The sequence below is a fragment of the Lathyrus oleraceus genome, chromosome 5 (genome assembly GCF_024323335.1).
Source record: "Lathyrus oleraceus cultivar Zhongwan6 chromosome 5, CAAS_Psat_ZW6_1.0, whole genome shotgun sequence".
NCBI classification, from domain to species: domain Eukaryota; kingdom Viridiplantae; phylum Streptophyta; class Magnoliopsida; order Fabales; family Fabaceae; genus Lathyrus; species Lathyrus oleraceus.
In genome coordinates this window covers 269,308,327-269,333,206 of record NC_066583.1, presented here as the reverse complement: position 1 = coordinate 269,333,206, position 24,880 = coordinate 269,308,327, and the positions used below count along the sequence as shown (strand labels likewise).

Genomic DNA, 24,880 nt, shown 5'->3' with positions numbered 1-24,880 from the left:
TATTTTTTCTAAGAGGTAAGAAACATACAACATTCCTTCTTATCTATGTTGATTACATAATAATGACAAGGAGTAAACACCATGTTTTAGGAAAAATTCATAAAACGCAACTCAAAATTGCATTCTCATTGAAAGACCGAAGGAGTTTACATTACTTCCTAGCAATTGTGATTCTTAGATACAGAAGTGGAATGTGCCTAAGACAAACAAATCACATCAGGGACGTACTAAAAAAAGGATATTAAGGTATCTACAAGGCACTACAAGCTTATGACTAAACATCAAAACTCCAACTAAACTTGATATGGTAGGGTTTCCAAATGCACATTGGGCCACAAGTGGTGTCGATAGAAAGTTTATGGTAGGTCAATGTGTTTTTTTGGTGAAACCTTGATTTCGTGATCCTCAAGAAAGAAAAGAGTGGTGTTTGGATCAAGTACAAAATCAGAGTATAGGGCACCCGATGACCTAGAAATTAAGGTTCTTTGGTTAAGATCAATATTGGGAGAACTAGAAATTTCAATTCTTAGAAAATATTTCCAATGGTGCGATAACTTAAGGGCCAAGGCATTATTAGTTTTAAACCATGTGATGCACACTCGCACTAAACATATTGAAATATATGTGCATTATATATAAGACCAAGTGTTGCATATTGCAAATTGTTTGACTAAACCTCTCAGTCACTCAAGATTCAATTGCATGAGAGAGACAAACTTAAAGTGATCAAATACATTGAAATAGATGTGCATTACATATGATACCAAGTGTTGTTGAATAAAATCTATGTAGCCTATGTCCCAACAACTAATCAAATTGCATATTGCTTGACTAAACTTCTCACTCACTCAAGATTCAATTGCATGAGAGACAAACTTAAAATAACCGAGTCACCTTCAATTTAAGAGAGGTGTGTGTGTGTTAGAATATATCTACATTCATTGATCCTTATATAAGAAGGACTCTGTGATCATTCATTCACGCTACTCATTGTCATTCATTTTGATTCTTCATTAGTTGTATTGTATATGTATTCCTTATTTAACTTTATCGTTAATCATTGTAATTAAGATGCTATTGATTCATTTTTCTAATTAGCTCCATCACATGATTTTCAAGAAAAAGTGACATTGTCTATTCTCAATTCACTCCTTAAAAGGTGGTTTGTCCGATATTATATTTTAACATATTTGAATATTTAAAAAGTAAATCAAGAAACCATCTTGAAAACTTGAAGTTCGTCCAGATAATATAAAGGCAAATAAAATCCAATAAAAAAAAACAAATCCAAATAATCTCTACCAATTCAACTTTATCTAAAACTAATTCAACTTTATATAAAGACCAGTTTGTTTTAGTTTTAAAAAAATGGATTTTTTCTTTGTATTTTTGAAAATGGATTTTACAAAAATATTTTTTAAAATATTAAAACTTTTTCTAAATTTGTCTTTTATAAATTAAAAGATTGAATTGTTCATTCTATAACATAAATATACATTATTGAAGATCAAAACATAGTCAAAATCACAATTTTTTTAAAAAGTTGTATCTTAAAAATGATTTTTATGAAAAGCTATTTGAAATAGCTTCAAAATTAAGTGATATTTTAAAAATTTGATATCCAATTTTTTTTCGATAAAATGATGAAATACCTAAAATAACATTTTAAAAATAACTATTCAAACCAAAATTTCATTTGAAACTTTTATGAAAAACTTCTTGATAAATTTTTTTTACACTAAAATATATAACACTATAAAAATCATTTTTAAAAAAAGCCAAAATAAACTGAGCCTTATCTAAAACTAATTAACCACTAAAACTGTATATAACACAAACAATCATTCATATTTGCTACAAAAAAAGAAACCATTCCCCACAATATCTAAAACAGCAATGCATTTTCCAACATACAAACATAAGCTTATAGCAAAACCACTCCCCATATTAGAACTCCAATCACGACTATAAAGCTTCTAACTCCCAATTCACATGCACAAGAATCTGATGAATTTGGCGATGGTGCAGGGGCGTTAGAGAAGATGCCATTTCTTCCAAAACTGCACATAACCACAACATATCAAACACTTGTAACCAAAAATATTGGCACAAACACACAAATTCATCAACAAAATTAAACAAAGAGAAGAATGTTTTTACCTTCTTGAAAATATACAAGAACCATGACCTGCATTAGTTCAGAATAATATCATCAGTCATATCATATACAAGAGTAAACACAATCCAATATTTACAAGAATTTTATTCATATACAGATTCAAAGGAAAATGTTACTTACTTGGATCAGAAGTGGAGATAGTAGCCATGCCCTTGAAATCACAAGACTCACTAGACTTTCCCATCTGATGATAATAACTATCAAAAGCATAATTAGCATGAGCAACAACATTATCAGGATCATAACATGGTTTTCCCTGCAACAATGGAGAACAATCCACTTTTCCAGGTCCACAAGCCCAATCTATTCCTGCCTGCAACATCTTTGGATCAGCACCATCTTTAGCAATGCAATAGGTTTCTTTACTTGTATCATTTGCCAAAACTGCTCCTGAACCCGTCAATTGCAAAACATAAACAGGCACACCATTTGAATCAAATAGTCCCCAATTTTTCTCTGACAATGGCCCAGGCTTTGTGTCCTCATTGTAGAGCTCGTAGATGTAAGTACTAACGCTAATTCCGGGATGTTTTGGCGTTCCGGTTTTGTTCAATACATGCTTGATCAAGTTGCTGTTGTAAGCATTAGCATTGTCTAGTGTTGCATCAGGCTCATTCGCGTTACCTTTTGAAGGCCAGCCGGTTTCGGTTACTACCACAGGAATGTTGGTGAAATTCAGATACGACATTGCGAAATAAGCTGCATCTACGACAGCGTCAAACACATTGGAGTAGTGGAGAAGTGTGTTGGAATCAATAGATTCTTTGTTTGGTGGAATTGGTTTGAAAAGAGCGTTTTCCAAAGGGATTGCACCGTTTGAATCCATGTAATCATAGTAAGGATAAACGTTAAGCATGAGATAAGATTGAGTGGATTGCAAGAAATCAAGCATTGGAATCAAGACTTGATTCATCGAAGTGTTGAAAAAGGCCTGCGAAGGTGGAAATGAATCAAGTATAATGGTAGAAGGAAGCGGCGTGGAGACTTTGATTTTGGAATCGAGTTTCGACGCGACGAGAGCTGAATGGATGTAGTTAAGTGCATTGACTAAGAGCTTTGCTGCATTTGGGAGCGTGGTTAAAACCTCAGAACCAACACAAATTGATGTGATATTTGTGGATGGATAATATGCTAACACATTGCGAGTAACCCAATTTGAAGCAGTGGAATTCGATTGACCAATCGCTAAGAGCTCTTCATTTGGGACAGAGATAACAACTTGAATTCCTGATTTTGATAACGCAGTTAGCATAGCTTGGTCTGCATTATAAAGTCGAATATGTCGAATTTGTTGAGCTTTGAGCAATGCAACTACTTGTGTAGGGTGAGGCATGTCCGAGAGATCTGTACCAATGTTGACTCCAATGAATGGTTCTGCAAGGAACAAACATGACACATTAAACTTAAGAAACTCGCGCTAGGTGCAAACAATTCCTGTGTTTGGTCAACTCCATACATAACTTTGGGATTTGTCCCTTTGAATTACTCTGTCGCAAAGTCAGATACCAAGATTTAAAAAAAAACATTAAACTTAAGAGACATGGAGGAGTTTAAAGCTGAAGATCTAGGGTTCAAAATGTGAGTATTTGAAAGAAATCATTGAAGATTAATTTGCTTTCTTCTGAACAAAATAGATAGTTTCTTGAAAAGGTAAGCATTTTCAAAATGTGAGGGGGAAAGGAAAATAAATGACTCAAACTACCCTACCATATTGAATAGATCTGAATATTACTCTGAACCACATTGCTATTTAAGAAGATTAATCAATAAAAACTATCTACCCCTCTTCCTTATTTCCACTTTACTTTATACATTTTAATTCAAAACTTCTTTCAGTCAAAATAAGCAACATGCAAAGAAAGAAACATATACACACTTTCAAAATAAAGGAAAAATATGGTAGCAATGAGCAATAGAGTGATTTCAATATTGATTACTCTAAGGAACAAAGAATGTATGTGGAACTAAAAACAGTTAACTAACCTTCATCAGCTGCGACAATGGACACTGCAAAAAGAAGCAGAAGAAGAAAATGCATAGCCATGGTTTAAAACTTCAAATCTCTCTAAAGAATGTGGTGAAAACCTGAGAATGAGTTTTTAAGAGAGGAAACAAGTAAGAAAATGTGGATAGAAAATGAAAGGGTTAAGGAATCAACAATGTCTTAGATTTTCACTGAAAAAAGCAGAGGAAGAGAAGTAGTAGAAAACTAAGAGAGAAAAAGAATGTTATAGGAATGTGCATATACTTTCGCTGTAGATTTATTAGAAAAAATGTTTCTTTTTTTATGCTCCCTCCCTTTAAATTTATAAAAAAAAAATCATATTTATTAAAAAAACACACAGTAATAGTTTAGAGTATATTTTTTTGTTTTTTATTAAAAAAAATGATGAAGAGCAAACTAAATAATTTTTTTCACTAAAATCAATACATCTAGCATTTTTTACTACGTACTTTTTAAGGAGGGAATACTATTTTAGTACTGGTATTTAATTTAACGAGATAAAGACTTGTGAGAGACCAATGAGGATTGTCTGTTTTGAAAACATATAGACAAACAAAGGAAATGAACGGGAAAGTGGGTCCCTCTATACTTGAAAACGCAAAAAGCAACGATGCCTTGGGCAAACAACAACAACAACGGTCAAATTTCAGCGTGCATTAACTATACAGTATAGTCTATACTAGTTTCTCGTAACTATAAATCCATGTTTTAATTTTAAATATTTAAACTGTAATTAAATTTTTTATTTAATCTGTAAACTGATTTTTCAACAATTTTTTTTAAAATGGATGTTTTTTTAATTTTAAAATAATTTTTATAAAAATTAGTAAGAGACCTAGCAAAGTCAATTAAATATTAGAGATAGAAAAATATTTAAAATATTATTATCATATAGATATTAATATGAGATTAATTACTATACACTGTCAGTGTAAAAAGTTTTACATTATCGACTCATCATCATCACCCGTTTGCATTACTTTATAGATTTTTAAAATAAAAGTCAAACTTGTTACAATATCCAACGGTTATGATTAACTGACGGTATAAAATCTTTTTACACTGTCAGTGTATTTCAATTAAATTCTATTAATATAGTGTTTTGAATGTATAAAAATATTAATATAAGAAAAAAAAAATATATATATATATATATATATATATATATATATATATATATATATATATATATATATATATATATATATATATATATATTATGTGGTTATGATGGTATAATATTTGAAATATGCAATCAAATCAATATTTGTTAATATTTGATATAGTATTTTTAATTATTATTAAATCAAATTATATGTCAAATCAATATTTGCTGATATTTAATATAGTATTTTTAATTATTATTAAACCAAATTATATTGACAACGTTCTGTAGTTTAAATATAACTTCAACTTGAATTATAAAAAAACATAAAATCGAACAACTTAGTAAAAATGAAATAGTAGTCACCACAACAAACAACTAAAACAACAACACTAAAATTTAATAATAATATTTAGAAAGACAAATGAAAATAGCAGTATTTTCTTCAAGCATTGTTCCTTCTGCCACGTCTCAACAAATTGATGTGCAACATCTGAGAATCGGAGTGGTAGTGACATAACAACGTATTCCTGCATGAAGACTTTGTTTCCTTGGCGTATTCATACCATCCATAGCCGATGTACATTTCCATCCTGTCCCTCTTCAATTTAATAATTTCACAGTCATAGTAGTCCATAGTCTCAATATCCATCAGGGTACATTAATTTGATCTAGACGAAGACCCCTCCTATCAGTTAGGAAATGTTGCATAGTATTAATTTTTACAAGTTAACATTAGTCTTGGATTTTAAGTTCGTATCAAAAATGCAAAACATTTTTTTTATTCTTATAATTTGTGTAACTTGATACCAAAACTTGATTTCTGCCTTTAAGTGACCTGATAATCTTTTTCTCCCAAAATAGATCAGGTGTCAACCCTCCTACCTACTGATTTACCTGCTCAGCTAGACCATGTCCCTGAGCCATATTGATCTTAGGCAACAATTGATCTACTTGAGCTATTGCATTATGATTCACCTATACATTGGGAATTCGACTGAGTCAAATTGATCTCAGGGAACATTTGAACATCATTAGGAGGTTGGTTCACTTCTTGGACAATTTTATCAAAGATTTCATAAATATCATTTGTGTCAAGAGATAAAAATCTGCAAATTCATCGATGTGAATGAGCAATATTATGTATGTCACTAACAGAAATGCATGCACACAAAAATCAGACATGCATACATAAAATACACCGACTGAACTTTAAACTTATATTACCCATTAGAAGTAGAAGAAGACATTGTTAGTTTGCTTCAAATTCCACACAGAGCACACAATATATCTTTTAAGAGACTTGATATATTAGATTTGCAATGGAGGCATTTGATATTATTGCATAGTATATAAATAGCGAACAAGTATTTTATGTTGTTTTTGAAAATTGATTTCAGTCGGGGTGATTTGACATTGTCGTATCTTATGAATAGTGTGGTTGTTTGTAAAAATGGTTTTGCCGTAATGGTTGTTATGATGACAACTTTGATGATTAAAAAATAACATGTCAAAGTATTAAATTACATGTTGAAAATCATATTTCAATGCTAAACGTGTGGCGCATTGAATTAATTGTTCGAAAAAATTATTTGATTTTATATTTTCATTTAATAGTGTTAAACCTTTCAACTTCGTATTCCTGACAAAATTTGGAGAAATAATTAATTATAGAATTAATACCAGAAGAGAAACGTTATCTTTTCTCCTTTAAGTTTTTATCTTTCTCTTTCTTAAAATTTGTAACTTTCTCTTGCTTAGACTTCGGCATTGCTTTGCAGAACGACGAATGCAACTAGAGATTTGAAGCATGGAAGGTCAACGAAAACCTTGCTACGGTTATATTTTGGATGATACTATGTCAGGAATGAGGCAATAACTTATGTTTTGTTTAAGATTTACAGTTGTAATACATTTTTCTGAAATTTCAAAGCATCGTTGGTCATTTTCTACTTTCAAAGTGTGTTTGATTTGGGCATACAAATTGGAATTTGTAAAAATTTAGAGTAGTAGTGTTTATAAGTTGTATGTTGTTTTTATGAAATTCAATTGCATCGATGTTCCTTCTAAGATTTCGAAGTGTGTTGGATTTAAGCATACAAAGAGGAATTTGAAAAAATTTAGAGTAGTTCTATTTATAATTTCTATATTATTTGATTAGAGCGTGTAATTAGTTTGTAGAAATCCAAATAGCTGTAGCTTTAGAATAAATAATTGTTTTTAATTACAAATTATATGATAAGGTTTGTAAAGATTAGTTCATACTACACCGTATGATTTATATAAAATATAGTATTATGAAATCACAAATTCAAATTGAGTATTCTGTAATTAAAATTTGTAGAATTTATGGTTTTAAAAAATTGTGTTTACTTTAGAAAATATTGTCATAAATATCAATATATCGATATAGTATATATATATACATTCTAATATTTAATATTGCCTATTTTTGTGAGGAGACTGCAATGGACATCATCAAGGGGATGATTCAAGAGATTATCGAAAGTTCAATAAAACAAAAGTCTGTTAAGAGAATTCGTCCCGACAATAGAGTTGAAAAAAAAGCTTTGAGAATCTTTGGAGTCCAAACTGATGTTGAGGTGGTAGCTTCACCCATTTAGAATGGAAAGGAAGTTTTGAAAGCTATTAAAGAAGAAGAGAACATATCCACAGATCTAACCAAAATTGACAGGGGGAAACATAAAGAAATCGTGAAGAATGTGTGTCCTAATTCTAAATCTGTGGCAAAAAAAGGGGTTGCAAATAAAAAACATGTTACCAAATCTATGCAAAAGAATGGAATTGGAAGTCAATAAAATCTTGTGAATGGGAAACAATCTAATGAAGTTAAAGAAGAATGGATAATGGAAAACAAACAATATTCATGGGAGAGCAATATAGCAAACGCATACAACAAAGTAAGAAATGTTCTGGTAAGCATGTATGCGTATATAGTTTATATTGTATTATTATTAAAACAGTTTATAACTTGTAGTGTTTCTCTTTTTTTGTATCTTTGCAACATTTTCCAAGACTAATATCAAAAAAATATTTAAGAACAAATCAAAAGGATATCTAAATTGTTGATGTTAAAGTAAACAAAATCTTCAAATGTGCAAATTGACTCTACAAGACGGAAGGACGCTCCAAGTGTGTATGAGAAGTACATTGCTCAAGGATGATATGAGTATGCTAAAAGCAAAAATTTCTCTAATGGTGATACCTTGGTTTGGAGAACGGGACGTTTTTCCCTTTATGTGTTTGTAACATTGTAAAGGAATTGATGTTCGGTATGTGTTTGGAGTGGGGAACTGTGATGATCATGGGATGTAGATGTTAACATGATGTGAATGGTTTATTTTTGTGTTTTTTCTATATTTATTATGGATGTTATTTAGACATTTTGGAATCAAATACTAATTATAATGTTATTGCTATGTCAGTATGTGTTGTGTGTGTCAAAACTGTGCATTATAAGTTACTGCTAATATTTTATGAATGTGATTTGGTAGTTTTTCTTACTGGTATAGTTAAAGTTTAGTATTCTATTTGCAGTCTCTTATGTAACTCATATGGTATTACTTGTTAACGTGTTTTGGTGAAACTGAATTTATATGAGGGTTTATTATTAAACAACTTTATAAAATTTAAAAGTTATTATTTTATCAGCTAAGACATTAAGCATATAAATTTAACAAATATAATAAATATAAAATCGATATAGTTAACAAGTTTATATGTTGAAAAATACTATTCTTTATTCCTCATCATAGTAATTTAAGTGTTTTGGTATATATATATATATATATATATATATATATATATATATATATATATATATATATATATATATATATATATATATATATATATATATATATATATATATATATATATATATATATATATATATATATATATATATTCAATCATACATGCTAATAAATAAAAACATCTTGTACTATAGAGTTTTAAACTTTTAATGGGCATGCAGTTTAATACCCATCTATAGGCCCATTAAAACTCTCACTATATAACATGTGGAATATAGAGTTTTTAAGAGAGACAATTATAGTATCATTGTAAGTGTTGGAGGAAAACAATATTCAACAACATCTATTACATGTATTCTTCAGGCAGGTGTGTTTGATTTTTTTTTATTTCTTTCTCTTCTTGGATTGTTCAAACAAATTCTTTGAAGACATATTCAAGATCCTTTACAACTGTATTTTATAAAGTGAATCTGGGTTTAAAGTTGCTTGTAATGTTTTTATTGTTTTGGTTTCAAAATCATGTACAACTATTCTTTTAGGTTATGTAAATCTTCTACAATATTGTGGATCTTATTGTATGATAATTGTATTTTTAATTGTATTGAAATAATAGACTTAATTTTACTGAATATTGCATTTACACAAATGAAGAAATGAAAGCACATTTGCTTAAGAAATAAAAATAGTTTGAAGAAGAGCAAGACCTTAAAATTGAAGCTCTCATTAAGGATGATTGGATTCATGAGTTTGAGAAAACAACGGATTGTAGCAACAATGTGAATTTAGTTTATAAAATAACATAAGCGAATAAGTCAGAGAAAAATATGATGGTATGTGTCTTGTTCAGTATTAATATGCACATTTTATTCATATTGTAATGAAAGTTAAAATGTCTTTTCATTTTGATAATTATTGCAGCACATCCAAACTCAGATATCAATAAAACATTTTGGTGAAAAGCAAAATGCTATAAAGATAATAGACCTGGAAGCTAGAAAGGGATATAATTGTGTTATTCGTATAGCTGAACAAAATCCATATGAGAAGGATATTAGACATGGATGGTACAAATTTTCCAGAGAGAAGAAGTTCGAAGTCGGAGATGTGTTAACTTTTAGCATGTGACCTCATGCAGATTTTATGTATGTTTTAGTAATTAGAAGTTGATGGTTGTAGCATGGTCTATGCATGCAAATCTTGAGACATGGAAGTAGCATATGATGAAGTTATTGTCGATTTCGATGTTGTATCAGTAGTTATGTTGCCACATGGTTATACATGTCATTGGAATTGTTAATGTTATATTAGTTTTAAGATATCCAAATTTTGAATGATAGGAAGCATGTTGGTTAAGAATTTTGTAACTACACTACTGCTGTATGATGTTATGCATTTACGCAGTATATCAAATTAATGTATGCTTGTGTTTTAGTTATTGCATTTTTATTGAATTTTATACTTCAACCCGTATATGTTTGTAGAAATTACACATATCATGACATGGAGTATATCACATAATTATAGCAATAATATATCACCTCCAATGATAAAATATATCTTTTAAATATCTTTTAAATGATTTACACTCATTAATGTAAACAGAATAGTAAATTCATTAATTCAAAACAGTTATCATGATACAAAGCCAAAAATTTAAATCAAAACTGAACATATACATCTTCTGATGTTTTCAGTTGTGTATATTATTGTTGGTCTAAAAAATTTGATAGCAACCTAAGCATAACACAGATTCTTCAACCGGTATAACTTCGTTCTTCTGAAACAAACAAAACAAATTAAATGATCAACATTGAAAATAGCTTTGTATAAGCCTAATGTGAAAAAGATGTAATGTGCATCATTCATGGATATGTATTATACCTTAACGCTTACTTTGTTGCTGATGCCAAATATCTAAATATAATAATGAATAAAACTAATCTTCATGACCAGCATGTTCTTAAGCATTGGAGAAAAAACACAATTAATAAAGAATAATTTTGTAATGAACAAACATGTCAAGCTGCAGAACATTCTATCAGTGATGAAGATAATGTTTAACTTACTTTGTATACGTTTTCAAAAACTTCTTTGAAAATAACATTTGTCGTAGCCTCCAACGGTTGGTTTTCTTTGTCATGAATTAATATCTTAAGACCTTTTTTGCTTTTTACTCTTGATATTGCAACATAAAGTTGATCGTGGCTGAAGACATTTCTAGGAAAATATATTCCGATATAATCCAATGACTGACCTTGAGATTTGTTGATTGTCATAGCATAACATACAATTATAGGAAATTTCCTTCTAATCATTTTGAAGGGCCATGAGGACTGGGTATGAGTAATATCCATTCTTGTAATATAGATGACACCTCTTATGTTCTTACCTGAAATAATATTTGCTTCAATAAGATGGTCTGTCAATCTTGTAACAATCAGTCATGTTCCATTGCATAAACCTTCTGATTGATCAATATTTCTAAGAAGCACAATTGGAGTGTCAATCTTCAACTTAATCTTGTGATTGGGAAGTACATAAGTTCTAAGTGTATTCAAAAATTCAGGAGTTAAGACATCAAATGCTTTATTGCCATCACCATCAGGCGTGTCGACTGAATCAGAACTTAAATATTCCTTTTCCTCTCCTACAAAGAATTAAATAATATTGTATTGGTAAATAATTATTGTTTTGCATATGTTTATAAAGATATAAATTTGTAGATCAACAATTACCTGGAATGAATTCCAATACATAATGATTTATAAGATCAACAATCTCTATGGTTCCAGCCAAAATTTCTCTTGATTGCAAAGATGTTTCATTCTTGTAATTCATAACAAAATATGGATATGTGTTTTGGACAATGGCTTGGAGTGGATCATCAAAGTCCATGATAAAAAATTCAGTTGGGATGTCAATATATACATAACCATCATTAGGTTCTACCAACTTTCCATCGCCGACTTTCAACGTCCAGTTAGAAAATTGTTCTAATTCAGATGGACTTGAGTTCATGGCGGACTGTTGAAGTTGTGTGTTCTTTGTAAGTTTCAAAACCACATAATAATCCCATATGTATGATGAATTTATAGTGGCATGTATTATATTTGAATGGTTGCCTCTTGGTATAACTGGTAGAATGTGCTAGAATTTTCCATAAAAAACAACTACCTTACCTCCAAATATTTTATCGGATGATTTGGATCTGCCCATGATATCAAAATTGATAGACTTAGAACCTCTTAACACTTTGTATATTTTAGAAGTTCTTAAGTCTTAGAGTATTTATAAGTTGTATTATGTCTACACCTCTGATTGTATATCAAAAGTAGTTGTTACCAAATCTCTTAACAATTTGTTATAGAGTCAGAAGTCTATTTCTTCAGTGCTTGAGCATTTGAAGTCTCTTGTTTGTGTGCTTGACAATAGAAGTCTCTTACTTGAGGGTTTGAGCATTAAGAGTCTCTTGCTTGTGATCTTGAGCATAAAAGTCTCTTACTTGTGGGTTTGAGCATTGAAAGTCTCTTTTTTGGTGCTTGAGCATTTGTAATCAATTTGGTTATAGTGAAAATCCCTTGGAAGTGAAAGGTGATTTGACTACTCTCAAGTTGTGAGAGGAAGCATGATAACTACTGTGCGTTCTTTATTTTACTTTCCTGATTTCTGATCTTAATATTCTACTACTATCAGCTGTGCAACTCTGAGTCAAGTTCTGGTTCAGAATCTGATAAAGACATTCAGAAGCTAACAAAGTTTTTCTGAGTCAAACTCTGAACTAAGTGTTCAAAATCTGGTTGAAAACTAATAGAAGCAGAAGAAGAAAATACTTAAGAAGAAAAAGCCAACACAACTCAACTATCCCCCCTTCTTGTGTTTTTTCTCATCTTCAGAAGACAATGGAACAAAGTTAAACATATACTTTGTTATATTATGAGTACAACTGACATGAGTTTGTTTTATTTCAAAGCATCCAAATTAGAATTAACGGGTCATGCAGAAACATGTTACTTGTCAGATATTCATAATTTTAGATCGCACAAATTATTTTTTTATTTATGGTGGTACAACTATTTCATGGAGACCTGTGAAACAAACCATAGAAACAACTTTATCTAATCATGCAAAAAAATTAGCACTACATGAATCAAGTCGAGAATGTATTTGTTTGATGTCTCTAATTCAACACATACAATAGACTTGTGGTTTGACTTCCAGATAAATAAATACAAAAACCATAGATGATTACATTAAAAGAGACTAGACAAAACATATTTCTTCAAAGTTCCTTTTGACTCATGATGTTTAAAAAAGTGGTGATATAAGCATCAAACAAATTCGTTCAAGTGAACATCTTCTAGATCTTTCCTCAAAGTCACTCCCAAATAAATATTTTAACCAACTAATATGAAAGATTAATCCTCATCATTGAATAAATAATCATTCAACTGAGGGGGAGACATTGATTTATCTTAAAAGGATATTGTACTCTTTTTCCTTCATTAGATTTTTTCCCATTGGGGTTTTCCTAGTAATATTTTAACTGGGCATATCCTAAACAAACATTCAAAGGGAGACTATTATGAATAATGGATGATTGTCTCCCTATAATTTCTTTTCTCATTTGTAATAATTTGTATTGATTAGTAACGATGTAGTTTCATCAAAAAGAATATTGTATTTTTTTCTTCATCAAAATTTTGTCCGCCGAGTATTTTCTTGTAAGGTTTTAATGAGTCATATTCTTGATGGACATTCAAAGGAACGTGTTATAAATGACATGATTATGAATGTACATATATTAGTGATTTCCATATTAATTTTCCATTTATTATATGTGTCCTATAAATATGATTTATATTGTATTCAAAATAAAGGCTTATAATGTGCTAGTCCATCTTTTCCCCCTCTTTTTAATGAAGGAAACATAACGACTTTTATTCATTTTGATTTTCCATTTTTTAATGTAGGATGATAATATTAATCGTCATCATTTTTCAATGTTTATTGGAAACTACATTTCATTTTTAAAGCTTTTACTAGTTTTTTCACTTTATAAAAAGTTAGTACCATAATATTACTCCCCCCGTCTCACAATATGTGTCATCTTTCTTATTTTTATTTATCTCAAATTATTTGTCCCTTTAGAATACCAATGTGATATTTATTATTTATTTCCACTAACTTAACCTTATTTATTGTATTTTAAATCATGTAACCACTCCACTATCTATTATTAATAAGGTTATTTTAGTAAATGACATTCGTTTTATCATTGAAATCAACACATTTTTAATCATTATCTTAAAAAGTGTGAGAATCTCAATGAGGACACCTATTGTGAGACATATGGAGTACATTCCAACGATTACTTGCGGTATGAAATCTTATCTTTCGATAACGGATGAAAAAAATGAAAATAACAAGTGACCCAAACTGGCTTGAACTTCCAAGAGATGTAACAACAAACATCCTCCAGAGATTAGGGACGATTTAAATATTGACTAGTGCATGTCAAGTTTGTCATATTTGGAAGAATATCTGCAAGGATCTCATATGTGGCGAACCATTAACATTACCAAGTATGGTTATAAGCATTCCATGCGTAATAAGGATAAATTTGTGAAGATTTGTCACAATGCAGTTGAGCAAATTTGTGTTCAAGTAGAAGACATTGATATTGAGCATTTAACAATGGATGATCTTCTTGCATACATAGTCAATAATTGGTAATTAATTTCATAATATTTTCCTTCTGTTTTAAGTCTTACTACCATTTTAATAGGTCTTGCTACAAATTTTACAGTGATGGTCACCTACGACACATGTGTATTGCAATGTGTGCAGAGCTCTCAGATAAAAGATTTTGTGAACCTGTTAAGAAGATATCCCAATTAGAAAGTCTTGACATTTCATATCAAAATCAACTGTCAAAGGATACCTTAGAAATTATTGGCTGATATTGCCTCTGCCGAAGGACTTGTGTCTAAGGGATTGTGTAGTATTATATTTGCAAATACCATGCCTAGGGTGACAACTTAGGATTGCCCTAGGAAAGAGAAGACGACAAATAGACAAGTGATCCACCAATCTGATCAATGGCCTAATAATCGAGTACCTTGACCAGATTGATCACTGATCTGAATTTTAAAACATTGAATGGACCTATGTCCTTCAACTACATGAAAGGGATATAATTTTATACATGAGAAATGCAGATGGGGAAAGGTCGTCACATCCACCAATATTAATCCCCGAAATGGAAGAAATAGTGAGATAATTAGATCTAAATGAGGCGACACGCAAAGTAGTGCAATAGATCAAAATGGATGAAAAAAGGAAGATACAAATTGAATTGGAGGAAGCATTAAGAGTTTCACAAGAGATTTTTTCAAGAATATATGATCTCACCAAGAAGCCAAATTTATGGTTTAGTGGGTGAAAATCAAAGTTTTTTTAGATATGGCGGATTTTGAACTGTTGGTGTACAAAGAAAAGTAAGTAAGGATGATGAAGAAGATGGAAGCAATAGAGATAATATGGATAAGTGATATTCTAATAATTGTTGAATATTTTTATATTTATTTTTATTTGATTTTAATTTCCAAATATTAATTTTTTGAATTTTTATTAGTTATATTTAAATTTAACTTTTACAAATTATTAATTTCTTAAAATTTATTTATTATATAATCCTACAGTTTATTTCTTATATTTGTATTATTATAAAGCTAAAAATAAATATTTGTTTCAATACTTATAATAATTAAACTTTAATAAATATATTTTTATTAAACATGTATGATTTGTGAGGGTAAAAATCTCAACAACCTATCTGACATGTTGCTGATATGCAGTTCGTACACAGTGTATTGAGAGGGGTTTTTCACTTGACAAATGCATTGCAAGGGATTTACCACTTAATAGAGTTACGAGAAGTATAATCCCTAACAAAACACATCAACTGACGCTTTCTCTACACCCTATAGACCTTTGCGAGGAGTTTAACATTTGAGGAGTTTAACACTTGACAACATTGCAATGAGTTTATCACTTGACAAAAAAATTACGACAAATATTTTTGCGAGGGTCTTATCTCCCTCGGGTATATCATTATTGCGAGGGGTTTTCATTCGTTGTGAGGGGTTTATCACATGACAAACCTGATTTTTTTTTGTAGTGTATAAATCAACAACTTTAAAAAATAAATAAAATTAAATAAACACATGCATGATTTTTGGGTGAAATATCACGGAGATTGGGAACATGTTTTTAGTTTTGATTCTTCACAAGTGAAGAAGATATAATGAGAAATCAATCAACTTGGAAATTGAAGCAGTGGTACAGTGAAAGTGTATGTATATCTTTGCAAAACCTTAAAATATCTAGAGACATAATTCAAAGATGACACAATTGGAAGAAAGTTTGGGATATATTAAAATTATTCAGTTCAATCTCCCAAATCATTACTTAAATAAAAGACAATTTTTTTTAATTTATGTATTTTTTATTAGGACCGATTTTAAAAATTAGATAGGATCCCTAAATATTTAAGACGATTCTGCATTTCCCTACTAAAAGACTTCTATATTCAACACCATTGTGACCTGTAACAATGTTCTAACAATATTATGTGACATCAAAAGTGTAATTCTCGTTGTCTCAAACTCTGTTTTTCACAAAGAGACGAAGCAAATGGAGATGAATTGCCATTTAATACGTGACAAACTGCAAGCAAAGATCATTAATATCATACCTATCAACTTTGAGAACCAAGTTGCTAATCTCTTCATCAAAGCTCTTTTACATCATTAATTATTTTATAACTATTATGTTAGTTAGTTATAAGGTTAATGGATTAATTAGTTGTAAGGGTAGTTACTTAGAACATATTTCTCTAACAAATAGTATCTTTATTATAAATTATAAAACGTCTTGGACATTTCATATAAATTAAGAAACGCAATTAATATTGCAAGAAGAAAATAAATTATATCTGATTTTACAATTTTATCATTCATTGTTATGTATGAAAAAAAATGTTCAAAAATCAAAAAGAAGAAATAATAATAATAAATGATAGAGGATATATTAAGAAAAATATCATTAATATTATATTGAAAGGATAAAATGACTTATAATTTATGATACATTTTTTTACAAAATAACTTATAATTTGGAAGAAAGGAAATATTGATCTCCAACACGCCTATAAATATAGCTAAGTCCATTTTGTAATTTTTTTTTTCTTTTAATGAAAATATGCTTCCCCTTTTTTTTAAAAATTTTTTATATTAACTTTACGATAGACTAATTTAAAAGAACGAATTCCACCGTCCACAATTTCATAAATATGCTATTCCACATTTCTTTTTAATATTGGAAACAAAGCCACTTTTATTATTTTCAATGCAGGATAATAATAATCCTCATCATTTTTCAATGTCCATTGGAAACTAAATTTCACTTTCAAAGCTTTTAACTAGTTTTTTCATTTACAAAAGGTCACAATAATACTACAATCTTAACTTCACTTGCGGTATGATTTCTTCTATTCTAGTAATCAATGAAAATATGAAAATAACAACTGGTCCAAACTGGCTTGATCTTCCAAGAGATGTAACAGCAAACATCCTCCAGAGGTTAGGGACGATTGAAATATTGACTAGTGCATCTCAAGTCTGTTCTTTATGGTGGAACATCTGCAAGGATCCTTGCATGTGGCGAACCATTAATATTACCAAGTATGGTTATAAGCATTCCATGCGCAACAAGGATAAATTTGTGAAGATTTGTCGCAATGCAATTGAGCGAAGTTGCGGTCAGGTAGAAGACATTGATATTGAGCATTTTGCAACGGATGATCTTCTTGCGTACATAGCCGATAATTGGTAATTAATCTCATAATATTTTTCTTGCGTTTTAAGTCATACCATTTTAATATGTCTTGCTGCAAATTTTACAGCGCTGGTCACCTTCGACACATGCGTATTGCAATGTGTGCAGAGCTCTCAGATAAAGGATTCTGTGAATCTGTTAAGAAGATGTCGCAGTTAGAGACTCTTGACATTTCATATCAAACTCAACTGTCAAAGGATAGCTTAGAAATTATTGGCCGATATTGTCCGCTTTTGAAAACATTGAAATGCAGGTGGATCGTAGCGAACGACAGAGAGAATGATGTGTCATTTGCTATTGCAAAAACAATGCCCGGATTACATCATCTTAAAATTTGTGGAAATATGCCTTCCGAGGATGGCGTTCTTGTCATTCTTGATGGATGTCCCTTTCTTAAGTATCTTGACTTGAAAGAATGTTGTTGTTACTATAATATTGAAAGGTTGGAGAAAAGGTGTAGAGAAAATGTTATGGATTTTAGACCTCCATCACTACATTGCTACTCTTCTAGGTATGATTATGGATGGGGTATTGAAAGTGAAAATTGGTCTGGTTATGAAGACTAGTTTTGATATTTGGCGATACTGATATTGAAAACACTGTCCAATTGTTGATCTCTTCTTAGCACTCGTTTTTCTGCAAGTGAAATTTGGGATGATATCTTTGTAAAGTTCCAAATGTTTTAAATGTGTTTTGTTGAAGTAATCGAAAGCCTAAATAAATGTTTTAATATATTTTATTTGGCGTTGGACTAATGAGTTGAAAGAGACTATAGATTCAAAAGAATATATCAAACAAGTAATGAAACTTGTAAAGTTTTATATCAGTTTGTTTGAAGTGATTATAAATCATGCGACGTTCAAACGACCAAATAACTTTTTGTTTGTTTATATCGGTAGAAAACTAAGGAAGTTTAATTTTTCAATCAAAACCTATTTAAAATACATATTAAACATCATTTCCGTTCTCCCTCTCCCTGTATATTTATTACTTAAAAATCAAATGATACCAAGATATTAAATTTATTAACATAACACATTCGATAATTCTTTAGCGTATATGTGTTTAATAAAATCTATCATTAAATTGAAAGTTATTATCATGTATATCATCCTTATAAAATCTATCGTTCAGAAGCTTGAAAACTAAAATTTTACAAAATATCAACAAAATAGTTAATTTTGATCATTCTCTTTAACATATTAAATAATTTTTTATTGATATTAAATTTTATAGACATGTTCTATATGATAGTATGTTTCAATTTAATATTGAATTTTATTATACGAATATCCAGTGAAGAGTGATCAGAGGTGTCATGTTATTAAGTTTAATACTTTGATGTCATTTGATCGTGACAATATATGAAATTCTTTCTTTCACTTACTAAATTTTATTGTTTCACTTCATTCGAAATAAATTTTTAAATTAATTGTTCAAATTTTACATAAAACTTTAGACTTGTAAACTTATGGATTAAGAATCCATCAAGATCTAACTAGATTTCTAAATTGAAAGTTAAACTTTTTACAAACAATAAATTGGCACCTAATAGGACTTAATTTGATATAACTCTGTCAAAATTTCGATAACTTACATTCTAAAATTAAAATAAAATTGTACGATGGCTCATTCTATACGAGAAATGCCAATTAGACTAATAAATTAAATAATGATGTTAGAATCAGGTACAATATAAAAGTTTAACCATTTTTAGTAGACTTAGAAGAAGAGGGATTTGATGGTTTAATTAAGGTTTCGGTCCTTACATTAAATGGTTTTTGATGGTAACCAAGACCTTCTCATATATTTCTACTTACACCATAGATCATGGATGCAAGTTTGGTTCTTTCAAGACCAATTAAGATAAATTCTTGAAGAGATATTTCATGCTTATCAAGAATTTTATCAGATACATCTTTAACAGGAGCAATATTATCTCTCTGAAGAGCTTCATTTTTGTTTTGAACAGATTTTAATTCCTCTTTCAAAAGATCATATTGCTTTGTTAATATTTTCATACGTTTGGCCTTTTTCTGACATCTACTCATAAGATCTTGAATAAAAATAATTAAATTAGAACGATATAGTTTAGAAAATACCGCATCCTTCTGAACCAGGATCTGAGTTAGATTCTGCTTCAGAAGATGTAAGAACCATCAAAGCTAGATTGACTTCTTCTTCATCTTTCTCGGATTTTTCTTTATGGTTATGTTCTTCCCATGTTTCCGTGAGACTCTTCTTGAATTTGTTTTTGAAGTTTTCCTTTTGAAAGTTTCCCTTCTTTGACTTGTCCTTTTGCAACTCTGGATATTCAATAATGAAGTGACCAGACTTCTTGCAGTCCTTCTATTGAAGCAGCCCTTCCGATCATCCTTCTTATCTCTTGAGCTTGATCCTTTTAAGTCACTACTTCTACGAGGGAATTTTTTGTTCTTCTTGGCCAAGTATTGAAATATTTTAATGATAAAGGTCATTCCATCCTCATCTGAGTCTTCTTCAGAACCTTCTGATTGAGAAGCTTCTTCTGAGTTCCAGCTTTTAGGAGCCTTTACAGTTTTTGCAGAAGATTTCAAAGCAAGGGACTTTGGCTTATTGGCAGTATAATCTCTATTAAGCTCCATCTCATGACTCTGGAGATTTCTTATAAGACTTTCAAGACTTAATGTGTTTAATTCTTTAGCATCCTGAATTGTTGTTACCTTTGGTCTTTATCTGATAGGAAGACTCCTAAGAATCTTCTTGACACGATTAAAGGTAGTATAACTCTTGTTCAAAACCTGAAGACCATGAAGGTGAGAAAAACAAGAAAGGGGGGGGGGGGGGGGGTTTGAATTGTTTTGAAAAATAAGCGCTTTTCAAAATGAAAAATCACACAAGGATTTTATACTGGTTCGCTTATAACACAAAGCTACTCCAGTCCACCCGGCCAAGGTGATTTCGCCTTCAACAAGGACTTAATCCACTAATCTTGAAAGATTACAAACAACACCTAAGAGAGAAGAGAATCTCTTAGTCTTCTCAAGTCTACAGACCACACAAAGTCACTTGAGGAAATCAAACAAATAAAAGATACAAGATATGTAATCTAGAGTGCTTCTAAGAAAGCAAGTATTACAAACTTAAGAACAGATTTTTCACTTAATAAGCAAAAGCTTAGTGAAATTCTTTGAGAGCAAAGATGATTTTCTTGAGCGTGAAATAATTCAGTATAGTTTTGGCTAGTTGATTTCTTGTTCCTGAATGTTGATTGCAGCTCTATTTATATATGAGTTGAAGTAGTGGTTGAACTGGTGGATATTAGAAGGAGTTTACTCCATTTCATAAATAGCTTCTGCAGTTTAACTTTTCATATTTGAAGTGACTACTTACCACAAGTAGTATTTTTCTTATTGGAATTGAAGATTAACGTCTCTTTCTCTGTTTAGGAAATCTATTTGAAAATCTTTACTTGACTTGAACGTTACTTTTTCATGATTAGCAAATCCATAATCAGAGTATTTGTGTTTCTGGAGAATCTTGGAATCTTGCTTCTGATGTTGATCTCTTGAGAGTTCAGATGGCGCTGATAACTTTCAGAATATACAGATAACATTTCTCCAGAATCAGAGCTTCTAGACTTTACTTCATGTTCAGATGCTTCTGATACTTTGCAGTTTTGTCCAGAGTCAGAGCTTCTAGACTTTCTTGAATGTGCTTCCACTTCAGATGCTCCTAATACTCTAGAATTTGTATCTGATCTTGTTGTGCATCTGATGACATCATCAGATTCATTTCTTCTTTCTTTAGAACCCTGCACACTTAGAAACTTTTCGTTAGGGTGCCATTTTTGGTTTCATCCTTTGTTATCATCAAAATCAAGGAATCTGTTGTAGAACAATTTTTGTTCTTACAATCTCCCCCTTTTTGATGATGACAAAACAACTTAAAATAGCAGATGAAACATGAATAAAATAAGATCAGATAGACAAAAGCTCCCCCTGAGTTAGTGCTAGGGAGTTCAGAAGTTCTTACTAGAGCTTTCCAAGTAATGAGATTTCTGAAAACTTTCTGCAATTTCTTAAATTTAATGTTAGAGCTATTTAATCAGAGCTATTTCTACAATTGTTGCAGAGTGCTTAAGGTTTTTAGACAATTTTCATCAGAGCTATTTAATGATTTCTCCCCCTTTTTGTCAGAATCAAAAAGACATAGTAATAAAAATTGAATTAAAGAGAAAAACATTTCATTAAAAATAGAAACACAAAACATCAGATCCAAAAAGATGACAGAAGCAAAAACAACAAAAGGCAAGCAAAACATAAAATCCTAAGTGCCTAAGGGTTCTGAGGCAATTTCTGCAGGATCATGGCAAGCATCTTTTGGATGTTCTCATTGACCGAATCTTGCTTGTCCATTCTGTCTCGGAGGATATTCTGATCTTCCTTAAGGTCCTTCAGAGTCTGAAGAATCATCGGAATAGCAGTTGAAGACTCCCCCTGAGTCAGAGCCTGCTGGGCTTCAGCTTCTGCAGCAGCTTGAGCTTCTGCATCTGCCAGAGCCTTAGCTTCCTGTTCCCTTAGGATTTCTGCTTCTTTTGCCAGTCTTTCTTCCTCTAGTCTTTTTGCTTCTTCTTCAGCTTCCTTAGCCAACCTCTCCTCCTCTAGCCTTCTGGCTTCAGCTTCTCTGGCAAGTCTCTCCTGGAGTCTTACCTCAGCATCTCTGATGTAGTCATTTCTGACTTGTTCAGATATGCTCTTCAGCCTAAAGGACTCTGATGTCATCCAGCCAATGACTCTGTTCCAGTGTGTCCTTACAGATTCAGGATCATCACTGATTTCAGAGTTAGTGACCAGAGAATCAACCTTTTGAGCTGAAGCCTCTGCAATCATAAAGATGGCTTCCTTAAGGGTAGGTTTAGAAAGCTCAGGTTCAGGTTCTGGTTCAGAGGTATGAGGTGGAGGGCTGAGATTCAAGGTTTGAGGTTCAGATTCTGACTCAGGTTGGGGTTCAGATTCTGCTTCTGGTTGAAGACTGGGGGATGAAGCATAAAGTGGGTTTAAATCTAAAGGTTCAGATTCTGGTTCTGGGACAGCGGGAAGGATTGGTGGGGTGATATCAGAGGTGTGGGGATCAGATGGTTGAATGTCAGAGGGTTGAGTTTCAGAGGGTATGGTGGTTGTTTGTTGTGGTGGAAGTGAAGTTGTTTCAGGTTCTGTGGTTTGTGGTTGTTGTGAAGCAAGTCTATGAGCATATAAAGTGGCTATTGTTGGAGAGTCAGGATCAGAAGGTTCAGGGTCAGAGGAAACAGTAACGTAGGGAGGTGATTCTGGCATAGAGGATGATGAAGAAGAAGAAGTGCTTTGGTGAGTTTGTGCAGGTATAGAGGGAGGAATGAAAGTTCTGGCTATGTTTAGAACTGGTGTAGGTTGGGAGGTTCTGGTGATTGAGGGTGGGATTTCAGAGGAGGTATAAATGGGTTGTGAAGAGAGAGGGTTAGAGGAAGCCATCTGAAGATTAGAGGAGACAAGAGGAACAGACTTACCAGTTGAGATTTGCAGAGGAGCTGAAGATCCGCTTCCAGAAGCTCCATCAAGTCTGGCCTTCTTTGCTGGTGGTGCTATCTTCTTCTCAGAAATACCTCTCTTGTATCTGACTAAGTCTTCTTCAGAGTCCAGACAGTCGTCGAGGCTGAAGTCAGATATATCCACACCATCATCCAATAGACGCTGAAGATAGATGGCAACAGCATCTCTTGGCTCATTCTTGAAGAATCTGGCCAGGCCATGAGGCATCTTCCTCTGATCTTTCAAGCTATTCCAGGTTGTATCCAGAGTTGGCTTGACTTGTATTTTCTTGATTATCCCCATACTCTTGAGGTTTCTGGCATTCAGAGGCTTTCCCACATCAATTGCCAGATCATCCATACATCTGGTCTTTTCCAGTTGGTCAACCAATCCATGCTCAATGAAGACATCAGAAAGCAATCTTCCCAGAGGGATGTAAGACCTTGGCTTCATATTGTTTCTGGTTTCTTTGACAGAATCCCTCAGATATCTGAAAAGGAGAACAGGGAGGTTGATCTGGATACCCTTCTGAATACAGTATAAAATGCATTTTTGATCAGCATTTATGTAATCAGAGGAGTTGGAGGCTGGGCGATGGTGAATAGTACCCAGAATGATTTTTAGCCATACTCGGAGGTTCTGGTGTAGCTCTTTGTTCTTAGAGGGGTTTCCTTCAACATTTGGTTTGAATATTGTTGGGTTGATAACTTCAGTGATGCGTTTAGACCTAGGAGAGATGTTGTAAATCCTTTTTCCTCCAGTTGTCTCCATGTTCAGCAAGGAGGCAATTGATGCTTCAGTGATAACAATCTTTACCCCTAGAACAAAAGAGACAATGAATTGGTCATCTGCATCAGCATGTCTCCAGAACTCCTTGACAAGAAGAGGGTAGATAGGACCATAAAGCCTGTTGAAGTAGGTTTCCCATCCTTGTTGACGAAGTTCCCTAGTAAGATCAACGCCATTTCTTCTTAGGTTGTCAAAATCAACCAAAGATTCACACAATACATCCAAACCTTCAAAGGGAGTTGAAAGGTTTATGTGGCTTTCTCGGTCAAGAATGTGGGGTTCTTGATAAACAGGGGTTATATAAACACCGGTGACGGTTGGAGTTGAAATACTAGAGGTTTGAGCGGTGGAACTTGACTCCATTTGCTGTGAGTAGTTGAACAGTTGTTGTTGTTGAGCATCCATTGTAAAGAAGAAGATGAAGATTGATGAAGATGAAGAAACTTGCAGAGAATGCTTCGAGAGAGGGTTTAGGGTTTTAGAGTGAGTGAGAGTGATAAGTGTGAAATGTGAGAGAAATTGTTTATATACTCTAAGTAAAACACATGCAAAACGACACCTCAGAATGCGTTAAACACAACA

At 31.6% G+C, this 24,880-nt stretch overlaps 3 protein-coding genes across 3 annotated transcripts; 1 reads left to right on the top strand and 2 right to left on the bottom strand.

Moving 5' to 3' along the window:
• Positions 1–1,795: 1,795 nt before the first annotated feature.
• LOC127083797 (glucan endo-1,3-beta-glucosidase 2) lies at positions 1,796–4,458 on the bottom strand. Its single transcript, XM_051024134.1, has 4 exons — positions 4,163–4,458; positions 2,300–3,553; positions 2,161–2,188; positions 1,796–2,060 (listed from the first exon to the last, which is right to left on the bottom strand). Exons 1-4 carry the CDS (start codon positions 4,221–4,223, stop codon positions 1,925–1,927), a joined length of 1,479 nt encoding a protein of 492 aa, XP_050880091.1. The 5' UTR covers positions 4,224–4,458; the 3' UTR covers positions 1,796–1,924.
• A 6,321-nt stretch (positions 4,459–10,779) lies between these two features.
• On the bottom strand, positions 10,780–12,083 carry LOC127080144 (uncharacterized). Its single transcript, XM_051020476.1, has 5 exons — positions 11,801–12,083; positions 11,527–11,712; positions 11,132–11,454; positions 10,947–10,979; positions 10,780–10,842 (listed from the first exon to the last, which is right to left on the bottom strand). Exons 1-5 carry the CDS (start codon positions 12,081–12,083, stop codon positions 10,780–10,782), a joined length of 888 nt encoding a protein of 295 aa, XP_050876433.1.
• A 5,536-nt stretch (positions 12,084–17,619) lies between these two features.
• LOC127083796 (putative F-box/LRR-repeat protein 9) lies at positions 17,620–18,610 on the top strand. Its single transcript, XM_051024133.1, has 2 exons — positions 17,620–17,956; positions 18,031–18,610. The coding sequence occupies exons 1-2, from the start codon at positions 17,640–17,642 to the stop codon at positions 18,527–18,529; spliced, it is 816 nt and encodes a 271-aa protein (XP_050880090.1). The 5' UTR covers positions 17,620–17,639; the 3' UTR covers positions 18,530–18,610.
• Positions 18,611–24,880: the final 6,270 nt, after the last annotated feature.

Excerpts from the sequence above, each read along its gene's own strand:
- LOC127083797 (XM_051024134.1), bottom strand. The coding sequence starts at position 4,223 with ATGGCTATGCATTTTCTTCTTCTGCTTCTTTTTGCAGTGTCCATTGTC. Across the intron at positions 2,189-2,299 it reads TATCTCCACTTCTGATCCAA|GTCATGGTTCTTGTATATTT; the intron begins GTAAGTAACATT and ends GAACTAATGCAG. Across the intron at positions 2,061-2,160 it reads TCTTGTATATTTTCAAGAAG|TTTTGGAAGAAATGGCATCT; the intron begins GTAAAAACATTC and ends GGTTATGTGCAG.
- LOC127083796 (XM_051024133.1), top strand. The coding sequence starts at position 17,640 with ATGAAAATAACAACTGGTCCAAACTGGCTTGATCTTCCAAGAGATGTA. Across the intron at positions 17,957-18,030 it reads GCGTACATAGCCGATAATTG|CGCTGGTCACCTTCGACACA; the intron begins GTAATTAATCTC and ends CAAATTTTACAG.
- LOC127080144 (XM_051020476.1), bottom strand. The coding sequence starts at position 12,083 with ATGAACTCAAGTCCATCTGAATTAGAACAATTTTCTAACTGGACGTTG. Across the intron at positions 11,455-11,526 it reads AAATATTGATCAATCAGAAG|GTAAGAACATAAGAGGTGTC; the intron begins GTTTATGCAATG and ends ATATTATTTCAG. Across the intron at positions 10,843-10,946 it reads GCAACAAAGTAAGCGTTAAG|AAGAACGAAGTTATACCGGT; the intron begins GTATAATACATA and ends TGTTTGTTTCAG.